The sequence below is a fragment of the Camponotus vicinus genome, unplaced genomic scaffold (genome assembly GCF_025532165.1).
Source record: "Camponotus vicinus isolate PSW18456_S1 unplaced genomic scaffold, iyCamVici1.0 SCAF_9, whole genome shotgun sequence".
NCBI lineage: Eukaryota > Metazoa > Arthropoda > Insecta > Hymenoptera > Formicidae > Camponotus > Camponotus vicinus.
This window is the reverse complement of record NW_028141981.1, coordinates 10,740,917-10,767,519: the sequence shown is the minus strand read 5'-3', so window position 1 is coordinate 10,767,519 and position 26,603 is coordinate 10,740,917. Positions and strand designations below refer to the sequence as shown.

Below are 26,603 nucleotides of genomic sequence, written 5' to 3'. Positions count from 1 at the left end.
ATGATAAACTGCTGCCCTTTGGTTGTTGAGGGAAGAATTCGATAATCCACGTTGCCAATTGGCCTATTAAGCACTAGAATTTCGTGATTGGTCAATCGTACTGGTTATACTAAGCATCGATTAATTGATTAATTGTTGTAGCAGTATAATTGATTAGTGGACGTGCATTTTAAAATATTCACAAGTTTTTTTGCAATATTTATATAAAATATATAATTATATGTAAGTATTAAAAAATTACTATATTAATATTAATATATCTCTAACTTCTTCCATTTTATTATTCCTTTAATAATTCAGTGTTTCAGTTGTTTATACTAATAACAAAATATTATTGAGTGCAAGGAGGAATAAAAAAAATAAATTTTGAAATATACTAATAATTAAAAGAAAGAAGTTGTTTCTTTATTCTTCCTTGCGTTCTAATTATCGCGCTTTGCTGGCTCTTACTTGCCACTTTTTAATTAATCTTAATTTATATTCGAGCCGATTTTATTTTTATTTTAAATTTAAAAATTGTTTTAATCAAAAATTGCAGTTGTTCTTTTGTATAATCAATATTTAACTTTAATATAATCAATATATATAATCAATATATTATATAATCAATATATTAACTGTCAATATATCATTATATTGACTGATTAAAATTTTCAGCATTTTGTAGATGTATTCAATGACTAAAAAAGTATTTTGTACATATAAAGCTTGTGCATCGTATGTACATGGATAATGGATAATATATTGGAATAAACAATAATGAATAATTTTAATAATTCAGTTTTATTACTTTCGATAATTTATTGTTTATCAATTAGAACTGCTGTAACCAAAATGATTGATCAATCATGAGATTCTAGTGCTTAATTGGCAATGTAGACTATCGAATCCTTCCCTCAACAACCAGAGGGCAGCAGTTTTTATATCGTTGATTGTCGGTTAGATGCAGACTACCAAACTTTTTAACGTTACTACAAAACTTTACCATAGACTTATATAATAGACCAAGCCAACCGTGAGAGCAACCCACGCTGGCACAAAAGTGAGAGAGCAATAGCTGGAGTTGTGCTCTCTCTGTCTAAATGTGATAAGGTGGGGATAAAGGAGAGAATAAGATAGAATAAGATATAGTGCCTTCTCCGCCTTCACCGTCTTCTCCGTCTTCTCCCACTCTCTCTCAAATATGAGAAAGAGCGGACGACTCCATCACTATCTCTGTCCTTCTATGTCGGCGTGCGTGCGCCCATAAGATGGCGCGGTCTATTATATAAGTCTATGAACTTTACAAACAAAATACAATCGATTAAAAAAAAAACAATTATTTTACAATACATGTCGGCTAGTTTCATGGTCTGTAATTAAGTAATTAATTAAAAATTAATTATAAACTAACAAACGAAAATAATTGTACTACAATAATCCACAAATGAAATACAATCGATTTCATATTTTAATTTTTAAAAATTAGCCGCATTCAGCGGACTCAACAGTTGGACAACATTACTAGATTTTCCAATGTAATTTGACGCTGATTGGTCGGAACTGAAAGTAGAAACCAATCACGTTCGATTGCTACGTAGCGGTTGAGTCCGTTGAATGCGGCCATTACATTTATCATACGGCAAATTTTTTAAACATATTGATTGGCTGTAGAATAGAAAGTTTTTAAGGATTCAAAAAATTATTATCCCACAGCCAATCAATATGCTTAAAAAATTTATCGTATGACAAATTTTTTAACTACATTGATTAGCTGCGGGATAGAAAATTTCTAAAGATTCAATAAATTATTATCCCGCAGCCAATCAATGTGCTTAAAAAATTTGTCGTGCGACAAATGTAATATTAAGCTTAAAACACAAAGCATGAGGGGAATGAAATGCTCAATTGCAACGGAGAATGAGGCGTTTCACCCTTGGTCCACAATCTTGTTTTAAGTGACGGAGTCGTAAAAAACTAACCAATTGTATTCAATTATTCTTCCATTGAACTATAGAACTAACTGGGACGAGCGCTGCCTTTGTTATTGCCCGGTGATCTCGAGCCGAGGGAAACAGTATCTATATTTTGGCGTATCAGTGATGGCGCTAGAGGACCCGTGAGTACGCAGGCGCGCCCTCCACCAATCCAGACGCTGAACGTGGACATCACGAGCCACCAAGACTGAAGCCTCTCTATTTATCAGAAACACCAGAACAGCATTTGGAACATCTTCGCACAGTCTTCCAGAGGTTATTAGCAGCAGGCGTCACCATCAACGCATCAAAGTGCAATTTCGGAGCGGAGCAAATTGAGTTCCTTGGATATCTTGTCTCAGGACAAGGCATACAGCCCTTGCCGGATAAGGTAAAAGCCATTCTAGAATTCCCTAAGCCAAAGACAATTATTGAGTTACGCAGGTTTCTAGGGATGATTAATTACTACAGAAGGTGCATTAAGGACGCCGCACATAACCAAGCTGTGCTGAACGAGTACCTGAAGGATAGCAAGAAGAACGATAAAAGGCTGATTGAATGGACAACTGAGGCTGATGAAGCTTTTACTAAATGCCTGAATAGCCTGGCAAATGCTACCTTACTAGCTCACCCTCGGGAAGCAGCACCTCTGATCCTTACAACAGACGCATCAGAGTTGCTGTCGGAGCAGTTCTGGAGCAAAAGGTAGACGGAGAGATGCAAACATTCTTTTCAAAAAAACTCAGTGGCTCAACGAAATTATAGTACATATGACCGAGAACTCCTGGCGATATACGAGGCAATCAAATATAACAGAGACTGCGTAGAAGGAAGACAGTTAATCATCAGAACGGATCATAAGCCGCTTACGTTTGCTTTTCAGCAAAAATCGAAAAAAGCAACACCAAGGCAAGCCCGACAATTGGACTTCATCAGTCAGTTTTCTACAGAAGTCATTCACTTAAGCGGTCAGAAGAACATAGTTGCAGATGCCCTATCACGCATTGCATCAATCGAGTGTCCAGTCATCGTCAGCACAGAAGAGTTAGCTGAAGAACAACAAAAGGATGAAGAATTACAAGACATACTTACCGGGAAGACATCCATCAAACTTAGACTGTTCACTCTCACTGGCTCATCACGTCCACTGTATTGTGAAGTCACCGAAGAGGCTATCAAGCCCTACATACAAAAAAATCTACGAAGGAAGATTTTCGATGTCGTCCATGGATTAGCACATCCCAGCGGAAGAGCAACTCGCCAGCAAATACGGTAGAAGTTTATTTGGCCGAGCATGAACAAGGATATAGCCTACTGGGCAAGGACTTGCCTACCGTGCCAGCGGGCTAAAATAAGCAGACACACAAGGTTAATACCTGAGAAGATTGCTGTTCCTGACGAGAGATTCCAGCAAGTGCATTTGGATATCATCGGCCCGTTACCTATTTCTGGAGGCTACAGATACTGTCTGATCATGATAGACCGTTACACAAGATGGCCAGAGGCAACACCCCTCACGGAAATGACGGCACAGGCAGTTGCTACAGCATTCTACTCGACGTGGGTTGCAAGGTTTGGCGCACCGAAGACAATAACAACCGACCAAGGGACGCAATTCGAAACAGAACTTTTCAAAAGGTTGATCAGTTTACTAGGTTGCAGTCGTACGAGAACATCACCATATCATCCGTCATCTAACGGTATGATCGAGCGATGGCACAGAACTTTAAAAGCAGCGCTAATGTGTCAACTCCAGCAAGACAGCAACTGGATTAAATGGTTGCCAACAGTGCTACTCGGATTGCGGACTACGTATAAAGAAGACATCAAGTGTTCCACGGCAGAGCTTCTGTACGGAACCAGCCTTAGAGTCCCAGGCAAATTCTTCGAGAATGCCGACCATTCACCCATGCCAGAAGTCTTCCTACAGGATCTACGAGACCGGATGAGGAAAGTCTGAGCAAAACCAACAACCCATCACGGTAAAAGAACTTCATTTGTTCACAGAGAGTTACAGCATGTTACCCACGCCTTCTTAAGGGACGATGCCGTGCGACGGCCGCTGCAACCTCCTTATTTGAAGCCTTACGAGATCTTGGCGCGAGTCAGCGACAGACTGTATACACTCCTAGTCAATGGCAGGTCGTGCAACATATCCACAGAAAGGCTAAAGCCAGCATATCTACCACCTGGAGAAGGAGAGGACGACGCAGCATAAGGCGGGATACCATCCACATTGGCGTTGAGTTCATATCAAACGCCCAAGCTGCAAAACAAGCGAATGACATTCCTGGAAAACTAGGAGGGAGCACTTTGGCGTCTCAGTGATGGCGCTAGAGGACCCGTGAGTGCGCAGGCGCGCCCTCCACCAATCCAGACGCTGGACGTGGACATCACGAGCCACCAAGACTGAAGCCTCTCTAGAGGCATTATTACCAAAGACTGATTTTTCCATTAGGGAATTCAATTCTAGTCTCCGGAGGAGAGCACATGTATTTTCAGTAATCAAAAAATATATTTTGTTACGTGCAAAAGAAAACGCGAGAATTCTTTCTCAGTACACCTCTCTCTTTCTGCGCTTTCCAACTAACAAACCGCGGACAGCTACAATATGATATTGCCGTCTCTCTTTTTCTTGTATTACCTTAGCTAAAAATATACGTCTTCATGTGCATTAAAGTTGCGTACAGAATTTTTTCACCAAAAATTTAACAAAATAAAGCATTATTTTATTTCGTTTAATGTCGTCATTATATTTCCTTAAATAATCTATTTCATTATAATAATATTTTTTGTATATTCATTGTTCAAACATATACTGACTATAAGGTCCCAGACAGCACACAGACGTCTTTTGGATCTCCTAAAGACGTCCTGCACGGATATAGGAGATATCCTGAGGATATCTGTTTATAATCCTCGTATATTCTAAGGATATCCTGAGGAATAGTAAATGAGTGCCTCATATAAAGCCTAGATATATCCTCAGGACCCATACAGCACACAAAGATTGCATACACATTGCAGCAATCTTTCATCGCAATATTGCAATGTTGCAAATTCACTGCAAAATGTTGCTGCATGTTGTGGGATTGCAGTAACGTTAAAATATCCGCTTTTAGGAATATTGCAATGTAAGATTGTAGCAATATTACGGTGCAACGTATTTGTAATATTAAAACGCGTTTTGCTACAAATGCAGACACCGTTTTAAATTTAATAAATAAACTTTGAAAATATAAAAAAATGTTTAAGAAAGATAGGAAAAAATGCCTTAAAAAAAACATCTATTAGTGTTTTTTATTAGATGTTTCTTAAATATTTATCTCAATAATATACATACAATTATTTAACATACATTCGACACCAGAATATTTTAATTCGTGCAATAAATGAACTATTTCCTATTTACCCATTCAATTCAGAAAAATCTGTTTAATATTCTGAAACCCAATGAAGGATCCAGATTATTAAACAAATTATTTGTTTAATAATCTAGATCCCTCATTAGGATTCAGAATATTAAATAAACCAAGTCAGTTTATCAGAAATTAAACTGACACAAGACAAGAAATATAATTACTACATTAGTCCTTTGTAGACCTTATATCCACTTTAGATGACTTCAAATACGAATTAGTTAAATGTGGTGTCGCCGCGTAGCGGCAAGTAAAGAAACATATGTTATACATTTTTGCTATGTTAAAACGTTGCTGCAACATTGCCAAAGTAATATTACAAAATAATGTCTCTGCACTATTTCTGCAATATTACACTGCAGTGAGCAATGTTGTAACATTGCAGCAATGTTGATGCAAGCTTCTGTGCTGTATGGGGAGATTCTATTTCAAAGTCCTATAGATATTTGCAGGATATCCATAGGAAATTTTATAACTCTTGAAACGACTACAATATACATCCTAAACTGGTCCAGAATATATCGTTGAAGTGCTTTATATGCTATTTTCAGGATTTTAATTTAGGTTATATCCATTCAATAAGGTTTTCCCATATTTTATATCGCGTTGCTTGATTTGGCAGTTTATATGTCAAATATATGTTTGTACCCAAACAGCACCAAGTCGACTGTTGGTTGATTGTCAGTCGGCAGAAAAAATCTAAAGTCGATTTCAAAGTCAGATTGAATGTCAACTTAAAGTCGACTAACAGCCGACAAATGAATCGACTGTAGTCGATTGTCAGTCAGTAGTGAGTCTAGGCCAGTTCTAACGCAGGGGCTCCGAGGGGGAGTGAGGGGCGAGGGGGAACCGGCGGGGGGTGACGTCACGCGGGGGGAGTGACGTCACGTGCGGGGGTGACGTCACGTGCGGGGGATGATGACGTCACGTGCGGGGAAGGGGGATCCGCGGCGCGAGCGATGGACGAGGGGGTCCGCGCGGGTAGGGGGGATCCGCGGCGCGAACGATGGACGAGGAGGTCCGCGCGGGGAAGGGAGGATCCGCGGCGCGAGCGATGGACGAGGAGGTCCGCGCGGGGAAGGGGGGTTCCGCGGCGCGAGCGATGGACGAGGGGGTCCGCGCGGGGAAGGGGGATCCGCGGCGCGAGCGATGGACGAGGGGGTCCGCGCGGGTAGGGGGGATCCGCGGCGCGAGCGATGGACGAGGAGGTCCACGCGGGTAGGGGGGATCCGCGGAAAGAAGACGGTGGTGTGAGAAGGATAGCTCTAGTTGTGAGAAAAGGATAGCGCTACATGTGCGACAAGGATGGCATCAACGTGTGACAAGGATGACATCAACGTGTGACAAGGATGACATCAACGTATGACAAGGATGGCGTCAACGTGGGACAAGGACGACGCATTGTAAGATGCTGCATAGGTGGGAGAAGAACGACGCAAAGGTAAGTGAGTGAGTGATAGCGACGAGCATATGAAAAAGAGAGAACGATAATATCGCGAGACAACGTGTACGAAAGAGAACGATATTGCAAGAGCAACGTGTGCGAGAGAGAACGATAGCGCGAAGAGAACGCATACGAAAGAGAACTATAATATCGCGAGACTTAGAACGATAATAGCGCGAGAACAACGCATGCGAGAGAGAACGAAGATATCGCGAGACTTACAACTAACGCGCGAGAGAGAACGCAACGAAGATATCGCTATACTTACAACTAGCGCAAGAGAGAGAGACGCAAGGGATGGGAGCGCAAGGAGAGGCGCGTAAATAAATACATTTTTTTTTTTCAATAATAAGTATAAAATTTATTAAAAATCTGTTATACATTTTTGTGTCATAGCGCGAGAGAGATTACTTATTCTAAGCGCGTACGAAAGAGAGAACGATAATAGCACAAGACAACGCGTGCGAGAGAACGATATTGCAAGAACAACGCGTACGAGAGAGAACGATAGCGCGAAGAGAACGCATACGAAAGAGAACTATAATATCACGAGACTTAGAACGATAATAGCGCGAGAACAACGCGTGCGAGAGAGAACGATATTGCAAGAACAACGCGAGTGAGAGAGAGAACGATAGCGCGTACGAAAGAGAGAACGATAATAGCGCGAGAACAACGCGTGCGAGAGAGAGAAACTTATGATTAACGCGAGACTTAGAACTAACGCAAGAGAGAGACGCAAGGGATGGGAACGCAAGGAGAGGCGCGTAAATAATCACATTCTTTTTTAAAATTACAAATATAAAATTTATTTAAATGTGTGTGTAAATACATTTATGTGTGTGTGTGTGTGTACTTAAAAGTAAGAATAATAGTAATATAATAGTAATAATAATAATCTAATATAAAATATAATAATAGTAATAATAGTAATATAATAATCTAATATAATATAAAATATAAAATATAAAAATAAGGGTGAGGGGGGTGATGCGCCGGGCTAAGGGGGAGGCCGCTCTTGGAAGGCTAAGAGGTTGATGTGCCGGGCTGAGGGGGGCCGCTTCTGGAACAGAAAAAGACATACATTTGATAGTTTTTTAATAATTTATTTTAGAACTTTTGATGTATTAAAAGTAAATTGAAAGTTACTTACAATAATTTCCATGGCATTTTCCATTCATCGTTATACAATACGCGCAATCTATATTTTGATACAGGTTTGGATTCACATATCTGTTTATCCTCTCGTCGGCCATTCATATCATCGCGTAAACTCTAAAAACAAACATATTAATTTTAAGTGTTTTAAATTTATTACACATTGACAAAAATATTTTACCTTCAACGTTTCCAATTTCCGCCGTAGTATATTCTCATGCTCATCTTCTTCCAGTTTTTCAAAATCTTCTATTAATTCGAGATTTTCACGCAGTTTATTTCCAATACATTTTACTTTAGAATGATTAGGTTCTACATTGAAACATTTACATCCATGATATTTTGCAAAATCTCGCGCACATATTTCTCGAGCTAGGAGAAATGTCCTCAACGAATTTGTGCGAGGTTTTTCCAAGCCGAGCTCTTGATGTCTTATAAACTGAATGATTGAAGTTTCCAGATTCTTCTTTGAAAGTTGTTCCCGCTCTATTCGAAGTAATTCTTCATCTTGACTAATCCGAAAACGGAAATCAGGTTTCCCATCGGATAATTCCTCCTCCATTTCTCTCTCCTCTCTCTCTCTCTCCATCTCATCCATTTCTCTCTCCTCTCTCTCTCTCTCTCCATTTCTCTCTCCATCTAATAATCATCATCATCCGTATCGTCATCTGACGTCACGCGCGGGGAAGGAGGAATTGCGACGCTCGGTCAGTGACGTCACACGCGGGGAAGGGGGATCTTAACAATTTTTCACAAAATAATCACAAAACACTACTTACGTTCCATGTAAAAGTCATGTTTAGTACAACGATACATAATATGTCCAATAATTTTGTCTTCCAGTCTTTATAAATTGATACTAGATGATCCATTACTTTTTTTTTAACTTTTACACACTGTTAAACTCTTCTCGACTCGCGCACTTCTAAACTCTTTGTGACGAGGCAACGAGGTCTCGGCACGAGATTTTATCGTAGAGATGTGGCATTATCACCATGTCAAAAACGCATTGTAAGACGAAAGTACGGTCCCATGCAACTCAGCATGGTATAATATATTATTAATATCATCATGTCACGAGTTTGTGAGGAGACAATCGTCTCGGTACGAAACTTTAGAATAGGCACGTATCATTATCGCTTTACTATAAACGCGTCGTGAGACAAAAGTATGCATGTTCTCATACAACTTAGCATGATATAATATTAATGTGTCGACCCTGATCTACCCTGATCGAATGCCTGTCGAACGGCTATCGAACGGTCATCGAACGACTGTCGAACGCCCGTCGAACGGAAACGAACGGTCATCGAACGACTGTTGAACGCCCATCAAACGGTCATCGAACGGTAATTGAACGACCATCGAACGGAAACGACCGCTAGTCGAACGGAATTGAACGGTCATCGAACGACTATCGAACGGAAACGAACGTTCGTCAAACGGAAATGAACGGTCATCGAACGACTGTCGAACGCCCGTCGAACGGAAACGAACGGTCATCGAACGGTAATTGAACGCCCGTCGCACGGAAACGAACGCTCGTCGAACGGAAATGAACGGTCATCGAACGACTGTCGAACGCCCGTCGAACGGAAACGAACGCTCGTCGAACGGAAATGAACGGTCATCGAACGACTGTCGAACGCCCGTCCAACGGTCATCGAACGGTAATTGAACGACCATCGAACGGAAACGAACGCTCGTCGAACGGAATTGAACGGTCATCGAACGACTATCGAACGGAAACGAACGCTCGTCGAACGGAAATGAACGGTCATCGAACGACTGTCGAACGCCCGTCGAACGGAAACGAACGGTCATCGAACGACTGTCGAACGGCTATCGAACGGTAATTGAACGGTCATCGAACGGAAATGAACGGCTATCGAACGCAAAACTATATTTTCAATTAAATTATTCTTCAATATGTCTGCATCCTTATTGTGCTGTATGGGTATCTTCGTTTGCTTACCAAGTGTTGAAAAAATAAATCTTTCATCAGCCGGCCATGTATAATTTTCCTCATATTCGAAGTATCTCATTATCAAGCGAAACTTGTATAAAGTTCCCGATTGTAAATCTTCCACATGGTATATTACTTCTTTGTTATAATTCATTTTAATATAATTCATTGTGTGCCACTTTTCTGCCGCAATATCTCTGTACTCTAGTGTAGAAAAGATCGTCAGATTAATGTTTGAGATCCATGAAATGTCCATGCTATTCATGTCGACCCTGCTCAAAGTAATATTGTTTGGTTCTGAATATATATCGATCTTGCTTAAACTCTCGTTGTAGAAATCGCTGAAATTAATTGGATACACACGCATGTATATCAAGTAATCTTGTACTGGTAGCGACAAGTTAATCTTTGTGAAAAATCTGCCGTCTGCCACACGTTTCGGCACATTGATAAATTGTTTGCTCTTTTGTTGCGTGCCGTTCACTAATGTAACTGACTTCCAATGCACTTCGTAGGTGACAGCCACGCAGTTCACTTTCTTGGGTGGCATCCAATAAACATTGGAAAATTATACATGGCCGGCTGATGAAAGATTTATTTTTTCAACACTTGGTAAGCAAACGAAGATACCCATACAGCACAATAAGGATGCAGACATATTGAAGAATAATTTAACTGAAAATATAGTTTTGCGTTCGATAGCCGTTCATTTCCGTTCGATGACCGTTCAATTACCGTTCGATAGCCGTTCGACAGTCGTTCGATGACTGTTCGTTTCCGTTCGACGGGCGTTCGACAGTCGTTCGATGACCGTTCATTTCCGTTCGACGAGCGTTCGTTTCCGTTCGATAGTCGTTCGATGACCGTTTGACGGGCGTTCGACAGTCGTTCGATGACCGTTCGTTTCCGTTCGACGGGCGTTCGACAGTCGTTCAATGACCGTTCAATTCCGTTCGACGAGCGTTTGATAGCCGTTCGATGGTCGTTCAATTACCGTTCGATGACCGTTTGACGGGCATTCGACAGTCGTTCGATGACCGTTCGTTTCCGTTCGACGGGCGTTCGACAGTCGTTCGATGACCGTTCGATAGCCGTTCGACAGGCATTCGATCAGGGTCGATCAGGGTCGACACATTAATATTATATCATGCTAAGTTGCATGGGAACATGCATACTTTTGTCTCACGACGCGTTTTTAGTAAAGCGATAATGATACGTGCCTATTCTAAAGTTTCGTACCGAGACGATTGTCTCCTCACAAACTCGTGACATGATGATATTAATAATATATTATACCATGCTGAGTTGCATGGGACCGTACTTTCGTCTTACAATGCGTTTTTGACATGGTGATAATGCCACATCTCTACGATAAAATCTCATGCCGAGACCTCGTTGCCTCGTCACAAAGAGTTTAGAAGTGCGCGAGTCGAGAAGAGTTTAACAGTGTGTAAAAGTTAAAAAAAAAGTAATGGATCATCTAGTATCAATTTATAAAGACTGGAAGACAAAATTATTGGACATATTATGTATCGTTGTACTAAACATGACTTTTACATGGAACGTAAGTAGTGTTTTGTGATTATTTTGTGAAAAATTGTTAAGATCCCCCTTCCCCGCGCGTGACGTCACTGACCGAGCGTCGCAATTCCTCCTTCCCCGCGCGTGATGTCAGATGACGATACGGATGATGATGATTATTGGATGGAGAGAGAGAGGAGAGGAGAGAGAAATGGATGAGATGGAGAGAGAGAGAGGAGAGAGAAATGGAGGAGGAATTATCCAATGGGAAACCTGATTTCCGTTTTCGGATTAAGCCTACGGCACACGATACGATTTTTCCTACTGGTTTCGTTAATAGATTCGATACGTGCTGTTTAGCGGGATGCTCTGCTTGCTCCAATCATAAGAATGCTACTAGTTTTGGCTTCACACGTGCAGATTTATCTTAAGCCTGCAGCACACAATACAATCTATAATGGCTGCGTTCCGAAATTCAGCCAGTACTAAAAATCTATAATATACGTGACATGTATTATAGATTTTCAGTATTGGTAGTGAATTTCGGAACACAGCCAATATACGTAACGTGTATTATGGATACATATGCCGTACATGATTTTACGGAATCCAACCGAAGTTAGCCGAAATTTATACAGGCCAACAAAGATATAAAAAACAATAAAAAAGAGAACAAGAAAAATACAGTAAGTAGAAAAATATAAAATAAGCTCTATATAGTTATTAATTACAGTAAATCCGATTACTTGCACTACATTGCATTACAGTGTATAGCCATTAATTTATTTCATAAAATTATGTAAATACTTTTATCAATGTTTTGATTAATTTCATGTATTTTACTTATTAATATTATAACGTTGATATAATAACATCAGTATTGAATAATTATCGATCAAAAATTAGTATTATTCTTTTGTAGATAACCTCATGTAATTCTTGTTCATGTACACTAACGCGATATAATACAAATAAGTAAATTCTATTGAATTTTAATTAATAAAATTTTAACAGAGATGACGACATGGACCAAAGAAGCTGTTCAAATTTTAATCGATGCATACAAAAATGAGCCGTGTCTATATCAAACAAAAAACCCAAATTATCATAACAAACATTTACGTTATGAATCATTAAAACGTATTTGTGGAATAGTTAACACTATTAGACCTAACACTACAGAAAAAGAATGCAGTACCAAATTCAATAATTTAAGAAATCAATTTAACTCTGAAAATGCAAAAGTGAGAGCATCGATTAAAAGTGGTGTAGGTAGTGAAAATGTGAGTATTAAAATATCTAAGTGGCTAAATAATTTATAATATTCAGCATAAAGATTAATATTATATAAATTATAAAATTTATAGGTATACAAGCCCAATTTGTGGTATTATGATACTCTAAAATTTGTAGAGGAATATATAATTCCAAGAAAAAACAAAACATCACATCTGCCAAATATTGAAACAAATACGCCTGTTCATTTATTGCAAGTAAGTATTTATATATTGAAATATATTTGCATAATTTACAGAATTTAAATATTTACATAATACAAAGATTAGGCATGTTTTAATTTTTTTTATTATTTTGTAGCACGATTACTACTCACAAGAACAATCACAAGAGTCAATATTAAATATAAATGAAATATTGCTTGAAAGTGATAATACACTACATAATGAAGATTTAAATAATAACAATAATAAAGAATCATACTTATGCAAGTCTTCGTCATCTAACAACATAATTACTGCAACACAATCGATTCCAGAAGAAACAAATTTGCAGTCAAGATCCTTACCATTTACAAATTTATCTAATATAAATATATCAAGTTCACCAAAATCATGTTCAACACTAAGTACTGTACAGTCATCATCAAATGTATGTGATATGTCACAATCATCTCCATCCATTTTTCGTAATCCTAAAAAGCGTAAACGTAATAATGATGATGTTTATGTAGAAGCAATTGAAACGATTGCACAATCTTTAAAGACGCCATCATCAATACCATCATCAGTTAATGTTACGACAAACTCTACTACAGACTCTATAGATACATGCATGAATTTTTTAGATTCTCTTCTGAAAAAAATACAATCTCGAGACATACAATTGGATATTATGAATACCTTAGTACAAACTGTTATAAATGCTAGTGTAACAGACTTAGAACGAGCTAAGAGAAATATATACACAGAGACTAATTATTAAGACTAATTACATTTGTCATACAATGAGTTTATTGAATGTATGTAAAAATTGTAGAAATTCTTCATTTGATTGACGCAATTATTACGACAAATGTAATATTAGTCTTAACATTATAAGTATGTTGCATTGATCTCATCTTTTATAAAATATAATATAGTGCTCTTATAGAAAAGTTTTCCTAATATATAACATTATTGATATGTTTTTCAGTTTTATGTTTATATAAGTATGTTACATACATTGTGATTTTATATATATTGTTCTAGAAAACTTCCTAATATATAAAATTAAGTATTAATATTAAAAATTTTCCTAATATATAACAATAATAATATTATTTTCAGTTTTATGTTTATATGTATAAGTATGTTACATACATTGTGATTTTATATTTTATAAAATTCCAGACAGCACAAAAAGGCCAAAAGATGTCTTAAAGACATCTGGAGGACTTTAAAACGTCTTTTAGATGTCTTTTGGACTTGTGTCCTGTCTGGGATATTGTTCTAGAAAACTTCCTAATATATAAAATTAAGTATTAATATTAAAAATTTTCCTAATATGGAACAATATTAATATTCTTTTCAGTTTTATGTTTATATAAGTATATTACATACATTGTGATTTTATATTTTATAAAACATTGTTCTAGAAAACTTTCTAATATATAAAATTAAGTATTAATATTATTTTCAATCTTTATTTATATATATCAAAACTTTTTCCCCTTATATTTTATTTTTTTGTTTTTAATACATTTAACTTAATAGAATATATTATTTTGTGTAATACTCCTGTGTTTGAATAATAAATGAATATACGTTTTATTCTAAATAATTGTCTTAAAAAATAATTGCTTTGAATATTGGGGAATGGAATAAAGTATGAAAAATAAACTTTACTTATGTGTATTGTAGATCTGTATTTACCAAAATGTACATAAATTAAAATTTGTTTACAAAAGTAATTACATATATTCATATCTAAAATTATTAAATAGTATTTATGAAGAATATAATAATTATGTGTGATATATATATTAAAGAAGAATAGTATTTATTTTATAAATACTGGATATATCTATTGAGGGAGAATAGTCCCATACAGCACAGAACATTGCAGCAATATTGTAATATTGTTGCAATATGTTGGAACAACAATAGCAATATTGCCGCAATGTTCTGTGCTGTATAGGGTATTTATTTTATAAATAGTATTCTTCTTCAATTCATATATCTTGCCATGATATAGCTCCCACTGTATTGAAATATGTGCAGAAATGATCTCTGATAGTAGCAGCTTTATCAGTACAACGATTTCCATGTTGATATGATACACTATTCAAATTTGATTGAATTTTATCATAAGTATTGTTTCTTAATTCTGAGGGAATATAAGAATGTGCTTTTTTTTTTAGTAAAAAATTATGTAGGATACAACAAGTATATGTAATCAATTCTACTTTTTCCACTGAAAGAGGTATAGTATTCAGAAGAATACGAAATCTATTAGCCATAATGCCAAAAGCATATTCTACTGTTCTACGTGCTCTACTCAATCTATAGTTAAAAATTTTTTTTTCATTGGTAAGATCGCGTCCAGGATATGGTTTCATTATATTTGTCTTAAGAGGAAAAGCATCATCTGCTACAATCACATATGGCATATTAATATCATATCCAGTCAGAAAGGATGGCAAAGGAAAATTTAATGCTCCAGAATGCAATTGTGCAGCCAAAGGACTTTCTCGGAATACAGAAGCATCATGCATGCGACCATTCCTTCCTATATCCACAAATATAAAATTGTATTCAGCATCCACAAGAGCGAGAAGAATTATGCTGTCTTTTCCTTTATAATTTCTATATATAGAACCTGCTTTTCTTGGTGGTCGGAAATTAATATGTTTCCCATCTAATGAGCCTATACAATGCGGAAATTGCCATAATATATTAAATTTCTCTGCCAAAATTTGCCATTCTATTGGATTAGATGGACAATTGAAAACTCTATTTTCAAAAACTTCAACAATAGCTCTTAATGTCTCAGGTATTAATTGAGATAACGTATTAGGAGCAATTCGTACTGAATATGATAAGTCTTGGAATGAATTTCCTGTGGCAAGATATCTTAATGTAACACTTAATCGGTCTCGGGCAGGAATAGCTTGCCTCATTACAGTGTCTTTTTTTTCAATTAGAGGTGCAACAGCATGTAATAGCTCTTCAAGCACAAGTTGTTCCATACGTACATAATTTTGGAAAGAGCTTGGATCTTCAGTACTATAATAAATAACATAATTTTAAATTAAAAACTAAATTAATTTTAAATTAAAAGAATAAATTGAAAAATAAATTCAAATGCAAGTCATTAATATTTCAATTCTTATTTGTAATATTAACAACTTGCATTTGAATTTATTATATCATATTTTATATATATATATATATATATATATATATATATATATATATATATATATATTACAAACCTCAGTTCTTTATTCAGCATTGTTAAAGTATTGCATATTGTGTTTCTACGTTGCAGCCAATATCTGGCCCAAATCTTTTTATTATTTTGCTTTTTTCTTTCTCTTTCTACAATGAGAAAAAGTGTAACTGCAGCTAATTTTCGTCTTCTTGCAGCTTCCATGAAGAAGATACTACCTATATATATTATTGCAAATATTATTACAAATATAAAAAAGTTTCATACACACACACACGTACACACGCGCGCGCGATGTGAAAGTTTTTTCACCAATTTTTATAAAACTTAATGAAACATAATATATTCATCATTATCGTTTATTTATTATGAAAGAATTAATAAAATTTTTTAAATTACGTTTCGTAATAGGTTAAAAAATCCATCATTTTTAATTTAATTATATATATATTCAATTATTATCATTATAATTTTAAATAAAACATATTATATATATATATATATATATATATCTTTATATTTACCTTTTTATCTTTTTTATTCTTTATCGTTATTTTTTTTTGTTGTAATTGTGATCAAAAATGTATCGCCCATCAAACTTATCGTACAACTAGTAGCACACGTAGTAAAAATAGCACCAAACCTATTACCAAAAACTAGCATGTTAGCACGCACAGCAGCACGTATCACGCAACATTTCAAGTTGTATAGTCAATATGACTGCTAGTAACATGTCTCGTATGCGATCTAGTACGAAAAATCGTATCGTGTGCCGTAGGCTTTAGTCAAGATGAAGAATTACTTCGAATAGAGCGGGAACAACTTTCAAAGAAGAATCTGGAAACTTCAATCGTTCAGTTTATAAGACATCAAGAGCTTGGCTTGGAAAAACCTCGCACAAATTCGTTGAGGACATTTCTCCTAGCTCGAGAAATATGTGCGCGAGATTTTGCAAAATATCATGGATGTAAATGTTTCAATGTAGAACCTAATCATTCTAAAGTAAAATGTATTGGAAATAAACTGCGTGAAAATCTCGAATTAATAGAAGATTTTGAAAAACTGGAAGAAGATGAGCATGAGAATATACTACGGCGGAAATTGGAAACGTTGAAGGTAAAATATTTTTGTCAATGTGTAATAAATTTAAAACACTTAAAATTAATATGTTTGGTTTTAGAGTTTACGCGATGATATGAATGGCCGACGAGAGGATATGTGAATCCAAACCTGTATCAAAATATAAATTGCGCGTATTGTATAACGATGAATGGAAAATGCCATGGAAAGTATTGTAAGTAACTTTCAATTTACTTTTAAAACATCAAAAGTTCTAAAATAAATTATTAAAAAACTATTCAAATGTATGTCTTTTTCTGTTCCAGAAGCGGCCCCCCTCAGCCCGGCACATCAACCCCTTAGCCTTCCAAGAGCGGCCTCCCCCTTAGCCCGGCGCATCACCCCCCTCACCCTTATTTTTATATTTTATATTTTATATTATATTAGATTATTATATTACTATTATTACTATTATCATATTTTATATTAGATTATTATTATTACTATTATATTACTATTATTCTTAATTTTAAGTACACACACACACACATAAATGTATTTACACACACATTTAAATAAATTTTATATTTGTAATTTTAAAAAGAATGTGATTATTTACGCGCCTCTCCTTGCGTTCCCATCCCTTGCGTCTCTCTCTTGCGTTAGTTCTAAGTCTCGCGTTAATCATAAGTTTCTCTCTCTCGCACGCGTTGTTCTCGCGCTATTATCGTTCTCTCTTTCGTACGCGCTATCGTTCTCTCTCTCACTCGCGTTGTTCTTGCAATATCGTTCTCTCTCGCACGCGTTGTTCTCGCGCTATTATCGTTCTAAGTCTCGCGATATTATAGTTCTCTTTCGTATGCGTTCTCTTCGCGCTATCGTTCTCTCTCGTACGCGTTCTTCTTGCAATATCGTTCTCTCGCACGCGTTGTCTTGTGCTATTATCGTTCTCTCTTTCGTACGCGCTTAGAATAAGTAATCTCTCTCGCGCTATGACACAAAAATGTATAACAGATTTTTAATAAATTTTATATTTATTATTGAAAAAAATGTATTTATTTACGCGCCTCTCCTTGCGCTCCCATCCCTTGCGTCTCTCTTTCTTGCGCTAGTTGTAAGTATAGCGATATCTTCGTTGCGTTCTCTCTCGCGCGTTAGTTGTAAGTCTCGCGATATCTTCGTTCTCTCTCGCATGCGTTGTTCTCGCGCTATTATCGTTCTAAGTCTCGCGATATTATAGTTCTCTTTCGTATGCGTTCTCTTCGCGCTATCGTTCTCTCTCGCACACGTTGCTCTTGCAATATCGTTCTCTTTCGTACACGTTGTCTCGCGATATTATCGTTCTCTCTTTTTCATATGCTCGTCGCTATCACTCACTCACTTACCTTTGCGTCGTCCTTCTCCCACCTATGCAGCATCTTACAATGCGTCGTCCTTGTCCCACGTTGACGCCATCCTTGTCATACGTTGATGTCATCCTTGTCACACGTTGATGTCATCCTTGTCACACGTTGATGCCATCCTTGTCGCACATGTAGCGCTATCCTTTTCTCACAACTAGAGCTATCCTTCTCACACCACCGTCTTCTTTCCGCGGATCCCCCCCTACCCGCGCGGACCTCCTCGTCCATCGCTCGCGCCGCGGATCCCCCCTACCCGCGCGGACCCCCTCGTCCATCGCTCGCGCCGCGGATCCCCCTTCCCCGCGCGGACCCCCTCGTCCATCACTCGCGCCGCGGATCCCCCTTCCCCGCGCGGACCTCCTCGTCCATCGCTCGCGCCGCGGATCCCCCCTTCCCCGCGCGGACCCCCTCGTCCATCGCTCGCGCCGCGGATTCCCCCTCCCCCGCACGTGACGTTACCCCCGCACGTGGCGTCACGCCCGCACGTGACGTCATCATCCCCCGCACGTGACGTCATCATCCCCGCACGTGATGTCACCCCCGCACGTGACGTCATCATTCCCCGCACGTGACGTCACCCCCGTGACGTCACCCCCCCGCCCCTCACCCCCCCTCGGAGCCCCTGCGTTAGAACCGGCCTAGACTCACTACTTCAGTCAATTAATAAGTCGACTTAGAAGTCAACTTTATGGCGATTATAAGTCAATTTTCAATCAATTTTTAGTCAATTTTCAGTCAATTTAATGTCATGTCCATTAATTGCTAAATTTTTATTTTAATGTCATTTCTTAAAAACTCGATCGATTTAATGTTCTGTATATAGATACATATATGATGGAATTAAAAAAAATTAACTGTCTGCGGTTAATTACATGGAGCTCTGAAACTCATTGCAAAAGCTAGAGGAGATGCTTCTTCTTCTTTTTCTTCTGTTGTGGCACTGGGTGATTTCAATCTTCGTACATGCTGCCAGATATCTTCAGCGTAGTCAATGTGCCAACAATCAGCAACTGTAGTTCATCCAATCAGGGGATGAATGATCGAATTATATAAGCACATCAGTCTTTTGGAAAAAGATTAAGACAGGATATATGATTTTTACAGAAGGGACTTTTAAAAGCTCAAATATATTGTAAGGCGGAGGGGTACCCAGAGCTCTCTCGAGCGAGCGCGTCAGTCGCGTTCGGTGTTTCTTCAGTAATGGACAGGACCACAGGATATGTTCAATGTCTTGTCGGGATGAGCCACAAAGACAGTCAGGCCGTCCAGTAAAACCATACCTGTGGAGGCTGTAATTTAAATTGTAGTGGTTAGATCGGATTCTACAAATGGTTGTTATGTCCGCATGACTAAGATTAAGTCTATCAAACCAAGGGCGCCTCGTGAAGTGCGGGTAGAGACCGAAGTATTGCGCGCCTCGAATATCTGCCTGGGCGAGCAAATATTTCTCAACCGTTGTATGATGTTTTTCTCGTATGATCGAGTGAAAGTCAATGTGGGGAGGAAGATAGTCAATCGCTTCTCCACTTCGAGCAGCCTCCCCTGCCAGGAGGTCCGCTGTCTCATTACCGAGAATATCCACATGGGAAGGTATCCAAACAAGAACGATGTCAAAATCCTGTAGAAAAGCTGACCTAAGTTTGTTCTTCAATACCAAAATAAGATACGAAAGATCTCTGTCCAGCGCACCGTTGGACACAGTCTCTACTACACTGCGGGAATCAGTAAATATCGAGGCCCTCCTGATGCCCCTTTCCAAGATGCAATCGATAGCGCAAATGATGGCGATGCATTCAGCAGAAAAAATAGAGAAGCAGCCATCAAGCTTATATTTTCTCTGTATCGGAATATCAGGAGAATAATAAGCCGCGCCTAAATGCGAGAACAATTTGGTTTTAGATCTGTGAAAAAGAAGCCTCTGCCCTCGATAAGATACGAGAAAAAAGACAGAAAAACAAGCTGAGGAAAAGCTGCTGAAGTAAATTGCTCAACCATATGTGGGGGGGTGAAATCGACTCTCGGAACGAAAGCAGAAGTTTCGTAAGAGAAAAAATATCCGCGGTATCGTGATAAATGCCGCAACTCTAGATCTAAAATCCTTCACGAAGCGATAGGCGCGGTAAAGAGGAAATCTGTTAAGTAAATCAGTACGGAAACCAGATTCAAAGTGAGTAAAGTGAAGATTTTGGAGTTTATCTATTAAAATGTTAGGTCTTGTAGCAAAAGATTTGGATTTATGAGCTAACAGATCCAATCTAAAATGGGCAGGACCAACACAAGATTCCGCATATACAACGTTACACGGTGTGGAACGCCTAAGTCCAATACAGTATCTCAAGGCCCTACATGAGACACGCTCAAAGCTCTCCGTAAGGCTCTTGTTGTGGAATGGAAAGAGAAAGGAGGCAAATCTGAGATTCCTCTGATCATGGCCTTGTATATATTTAATAGTGTTTTAGGGTTAGAACCCCACCACACTCTCAAAAATTTTATTATGTTAGTCAACTACCCACATTTATTAATAACAAATTTAGCATGGAGTTGGCCGGTGAGATGGGAGTCAAGGAGGATTCCCAAAAATCTGAAGAAAGACACAGGGTAAATATTAATATTCTCTAAAAGAACAGAATAATTCACCGGATTAATTCTTTTCCTCGTGAAAATCATGAGGGCCGACTTAGAAGAGGAAACTATCAAGCCTCTATCAAATAAAAATGCCGAAAGAACACCTGCAGACCGCTCAAGCGCCAATAAAGAAGGCTCAAGGTCAGGAGACCGCCTGTACAGAGCGATATTGTCCGCAAACTGCACCATTCGACAGCCACCAGACAGTGTGGATCCACATTTAGACAAATAGAGATTAAAAAGCAACAGGCTCAAAATCGATTCCTGGGGATCGCCCTTATAAGAATAAAGTCCCTCCGTCAGGCCTCCATTCACGACAAATTGCAACTCCCTGAGACACGTCAACTGATAAACGAACCAGCAAAGTTTAGGCGGAAGGCCCAAGTCAATAAGTTGAAAAGTCAGAATAGAAGGGATAACATTAGAAGGGATAACATTATCAAATGCACTCTGAATATCGAGAAACAGGCAGGCCGTCGATTGTCTAGAAATAAATCTGTGATGGATTTCAGTAGTTAATATGTCTAGATTATCAAGGCATGAAGCTCTTTTGCGAAAACCAAACTGGAAGAGAGGATGGATAACAGAAGATTCCATCTACCAACCCAGGCGGTACAAGATAAGTCTTTCAAGGATCTTAAGGAGACAGGAAGTTAAGGAAATAGGACGAAGTTTACCAGGAGATGACTTGGGAATAAGGAATACTAAGGAATGTTGCCAAATGTTCGGGAAAAAACCAGAGTCAAAAATAGAATTAAGTATGTCAAGCAATATCGATAGAGACTCTTCCGGTAGAAGGGAGAGCATTCCGTTATCTATCCTATCAAAGCCGGGAGAAGTACGAATTTTTAGATTGTGGATAACCGAGATCAATTCTTGAATAGAAAAAGGATAATCAAATATTTTGCACGAATAATTCATAGGAAAATCGTCGATAGATGAGAAAACGCGATAAAAAACAGATGGAGGACAGAGAGAATCGATGGAGTTTTGAACGGAGTTTGAAGGATGGAGATTAGAGGTGGGGGGAGCAATGGGATCTTCAAAATGACGGGATCTGAATCGTTTAATAAATCGCCAAAAATGGGAGATGGGGGTGCTCGGGTTGAGTTTAGAGCAAAATTCCCTCCAGCCCTTTCGCTTTTCTGCTCTCAAGATTCTCCTAGTTATCGCTTCTTGCTTTTTAAAAGCGAGATAGTTTGAGAAGGTAGGATACTTTTTGAGAGTGGAAAGAAGACTACGTCTAGCGTCCATCGCCTCCTGGCAGGTGTCACTCCACCAAGGAACAAGCGGGAAAAATCTATTTCCTTCCCGAGGGAACGCCGCCCCGGCGAACGAGGATTCTCGGGAATGGAAGGCCACTGTCGAACAAGATGCTCTGTGAAGCAAAAGTATCTCTGATTAGGATTTAACGAAGAGTCCCTTAGTGATTTCTTCAGCGAGTCCAACGAGGAGAGAAGATTTTTAACAAATTGTTCGTCTAGCAGCTTAGAATGTCTGATTTTGTGAGAAAAGAAACTCCTCCTCGAAGAAGTGCGATTAAAAAAAGTTACAATAGGATAGTGAGGAAGGTGTCATTAAGAGTCATCCATTCACAAAGGCCAATAATAGAAGGAGAAATAAAAGTAAGATCAATCGCCGAGGCCCTCCGTCCAGGACGTGTTAAAAAGGTTGGGGAACCATTATTAATGCAAATGAAGGAGGCTTCAACCGCTGAAGAGAGCAGAAGCTCGCCTTCATTGTCCGAACGTTCGTTACCCCATTCACTATGGTGTGCATTAAAGTAATCAACTAAAATAACATTAGTGAAAGAGAGACAGAAAGCAAAAAGGGCATTATATTCTTCCAAAGAAACGAAGCCCTTAGAATATCTATAAATAGAATCTAAAAATAGTCAAATCGTAATTATTAAAAGGAATAGAAATAGCCTGGCTGTCGAGCTTGCCTTCAAAGGAGATAGTATTGTCGATATAAGAATAAGATAAAGAAGGACGAACTGCCAAAATAAGATCTCCACCGAATCGAGAGGTGGAGTCTTTACGAAAGATGAGAAAATTATGGAGAACAAAGCGAGAACCAGCAGTCAACCATGTCTCAGAGAGAGCCAATACGTCGTACTTGTCAAAGAGGGCCAAAGCCACATCAGATTTGCTCAGGATGGAGCGGCAATTCCACTGAAGAATGACCAAAGATGAAGAGACCAAACGATTAAAGGACGTCGGATCAGACATCCTGGGAGGCCATGGGAAGAAAACTCAATCACAGGAGTCACGAGAAGCTGACCGACAAGGCCGCCCACCACGTCGTGTAGACCCAGTATCTTAAGTATAGGCTCAAGTTTCTTCACAAGAACACAAATCAGCTGGATGAGCACATCCAACTGCGACGGCTCGAGATCCAGGAAACGCTGGACCAGCGAGAGTAAAGGCGGAAGGTCAGGCATCGCATCAAGGGCCACCCCATTACCAGAGACCGAAGGGGTCCTGTCATTAGGACAAAACAAAGGGGAGAAAGGACCCGGGGAGGAAGCACCCACTCTCAAAGAGGACCCCGATGCAGACGGACGAGAGGACTGGTCTTTGATTTAGAAAATTTTTGTTTAAATTCAGATGAAGTTTTGATTAAAGAGTTTAGAAGGTTAGAGGAGCAGGAAGACGAGGGAGGAGGCACGGACCCACACGTCGAGAATTTATCCCTCTCGGGTGGGGAGAAGCCAGCACCCGAGAATAAAGCTGAGAGGAGGGAGGGGCAGCGCGTCCCCGTGATGACAGAAAAGAGTTTGGAAGCCCAGGGAACTCCCTACTATGCTGCGAAGGGAGGCCCTCACGTGGGGCAGGCACCTGACCACGAATACAAGATGCGGCCTCAGAGAGGGGGATATTTTCGTGTGCAGAGAATTCTCTAATCTTCCTTTGGAGGATATATTCGGGACAAGAATAATCGAAAGCCCTGTGTGGCCCACCACAGTTTATACAAATAGGGGCACAGTCCTTCTTGAGGCAGGCCTCATCGTCACCGTGTCTATTGCCACCACAGTCTATACAGCGAGCATGGCTTTTGCACTGAGCGCCAATGTGTCCAAAATGAAAACAAGAAAAACATGAGGTTTTCGAAACAAAAGGGAGAACGGAGTACCACAACATCCTCCCAAGAGCCGGACCTCTAAATGTAACCAGTATGGTACGAGAGGGAGTCAAATTATTACTAGTATTTACATTAAAGTAGTAAGACTAGGCGGGTTCTAACCCAGGGGCTCCGAGGGGGGGGGTGAAGGGCGAGGGGGAATCGCGGCGGGTGGTGACTTCACGCGGGGGGGTGACGTCACGTGCGGGGGGGGTGACGTCACGTGCGGGGTTGACGTCACGTGCGGGGGAGGGGATGACGTCACGCGGGGGTGACGTCACGTGCGGGGAAGGGGGGATCCGCGGCGCGAGCGATGGACGAGGGGGTCCGCGCGGGGAAGGGAGATCCGCGGCGCGAGCGATGGACGAGGGGGTCCGCGCGGGAAGAGGGGATCCGCGGTGCGAGCGATGGACGAGGGGGTCCGCGGGGGGGAGGGGGATCTGCGGAAAGAAGACGGTGGTGTGAGAAGGATAGCGCTACGTGTGGGAAAAGGATAGCGCTAAGTGTGTGAAGAGGACAGTGCGACAAGGATGATGTCAACGTGGGATAAGGATGACGCAATGTAAGATGCTGCATAGGTGGGAGAAGGACGACGCAAAGGTAAGTGAGCAAGTGATAGCGATGAGCATATGAAAGAGAGAGAACGATAATATCGCGTACGAGAGAGAGAACGATGTTGCAAGAACAACGCGTGCGAGAGAGAACGATATCGCTATACTTACAACTAGCGCAAGAGAGACGCAAGGGATGAGAGCGCAAGGAGGTGCATAAATAAATACATTTTTTTTTCAATTAAAATATATAAAATTTATTAAAAATCTGTTATACATTTCTGTGTCATAGCGCGAGAGAAATTACTTATTCTAAGCGCATACGAAAGAGATAGCGCGAAAGAACAATGACGCATGCCGAAGATAGTGAGACTTATGATTAACGCGTGCGAGAGAGAACGATATCGCTATACTTATAACTAGTGCAAGAGAGATAGAGACGCAAGGGATGGGAGCGCAATGAGAGGCGCGTAAATAAATACATTTTTTTTTCAATACTAAATATATAAAATTTATTATAGTGTGTAATACAATTGTGTGTGTGTGTGTGTGTGTGTGTGTGTAATAAAATAATATAATAATAATATAATAATAATATAATAAAAATATAAGAAAAAGTATATAATAAAATATAAAAATATAATAATCGAACGACTGTCGAACGACTGTTGAACGGAAACGAACGCCCGTCGAACGGAAACGAACGATCGTCGAACGGAAACGAACGCCCGTTGAACGGTCATCGAACGGTAATTGAACGGTCATCGAACGGAAATGAACGGTCATCGAACGGAATTGAACGGTCATCGAACGGAAACGAACGACTGTCGAACGGCTATCGAACGGTAATTGAACGCCCGTCGAACGGAAACGAACGCCCGTCAAACGGAAACGAACGATCGTCGAACGGAAACGAACGCCCGTTGAACGGTCATCGAACGGTAATTGAACGGTCATCGAACGGAAATGAACGGTCATCAAACGGAATTGAACGGTCATCGAACGGAATTGAACGGTAATTGAACGCCCGTCGAACGGAAACGAACGCCCGTCGAACGGAAACGAACGCTCGTTGAACGGTCATCGAACGATAATTGAACGGTCATCGAACGGAAATGAACGGTCATCGAACGGAATTGAACGGTAATCGAACGGAATTGAACGGTAATTGAACGCAAAACTATATTCAATTATCAAATATTTAAATGTATTACAATGTATCACCATGTATCGAAATACAATATCTGTGGCAGCTGTGTCACGTACGGAAACACGATACTGCGCACGTACATAGATAGAGATGAGGAAAGAAAGGAGAGAATAAGAAAGATGATAAAAGTATATTGCATCATCAATTTATTATAAATATGGATTCGATGAATCATTATCATGATGTTTCAACCACCAATTATAAATCTTAAATACATTTTGTAAAGCGCAATTTTTTACATGATTTTCACAACGTACAGTATTCTTAACATCTAACTTATTTAAAGAAGCTACATCCTCATAGTCTGCATCCAAAGTTTCGATAATCACATCGTTTCTCGCATCATTGTCCAGTATATCGGCTAACCATTGCCGTTTTTCGTGTCCTTTAACGTACACGAGAGGTGACGCATCATTATCCTCCCCCGTTGCACCCATCACCGCCGTCGTAATTAAACGTTTCGACTTCCAATATGAAACGTGTCCATCATTCCATGATAAT

At 39.2% G+C, this 26,603-nt stretch overlaps 1 protein-coding gene across 2 annotated transcripts in view; it reads left to right on the top strand.

Annotated features, from left to right (window-relative positions):
* The window catches only part of LOC145976691 (uncharacterized), an 83,407-nt gene extending 68,887 nt beyond the window's left edge, over positions 1-14,520 (top strand). The window contains exons 2-5 of one of the 2 annotated variants that reach the window (XM_083108001.1): positions 11,804-12,149; positions 12,478-12,746; positions 12,831-12,956; positions 13,060-14,520. In XM_083108001.1, the coding sequence (XP_082964127.1) occupies positions 12,480-12,746; positions 12,831-12,956; positions 13,060-13,683 (1,017 nt within the window). In that variant the 5' untranslated portion in view covers positions 11,804-12,149; positions 12,478-12,479 and the 3' untranslated portion in view covers positions 13,684-14,520. The remainder of the gene's footprint in view (positions 1-11,803; positions 12,150-12,477; positions 12,747-12,830; positions 12,957-13,059) is intronic. The other variant, XM_083108002.1, reaches the window with a different exon arrangement.
* Positions 14,521-26,603: the final 12,083 nt, after the last annotated feature.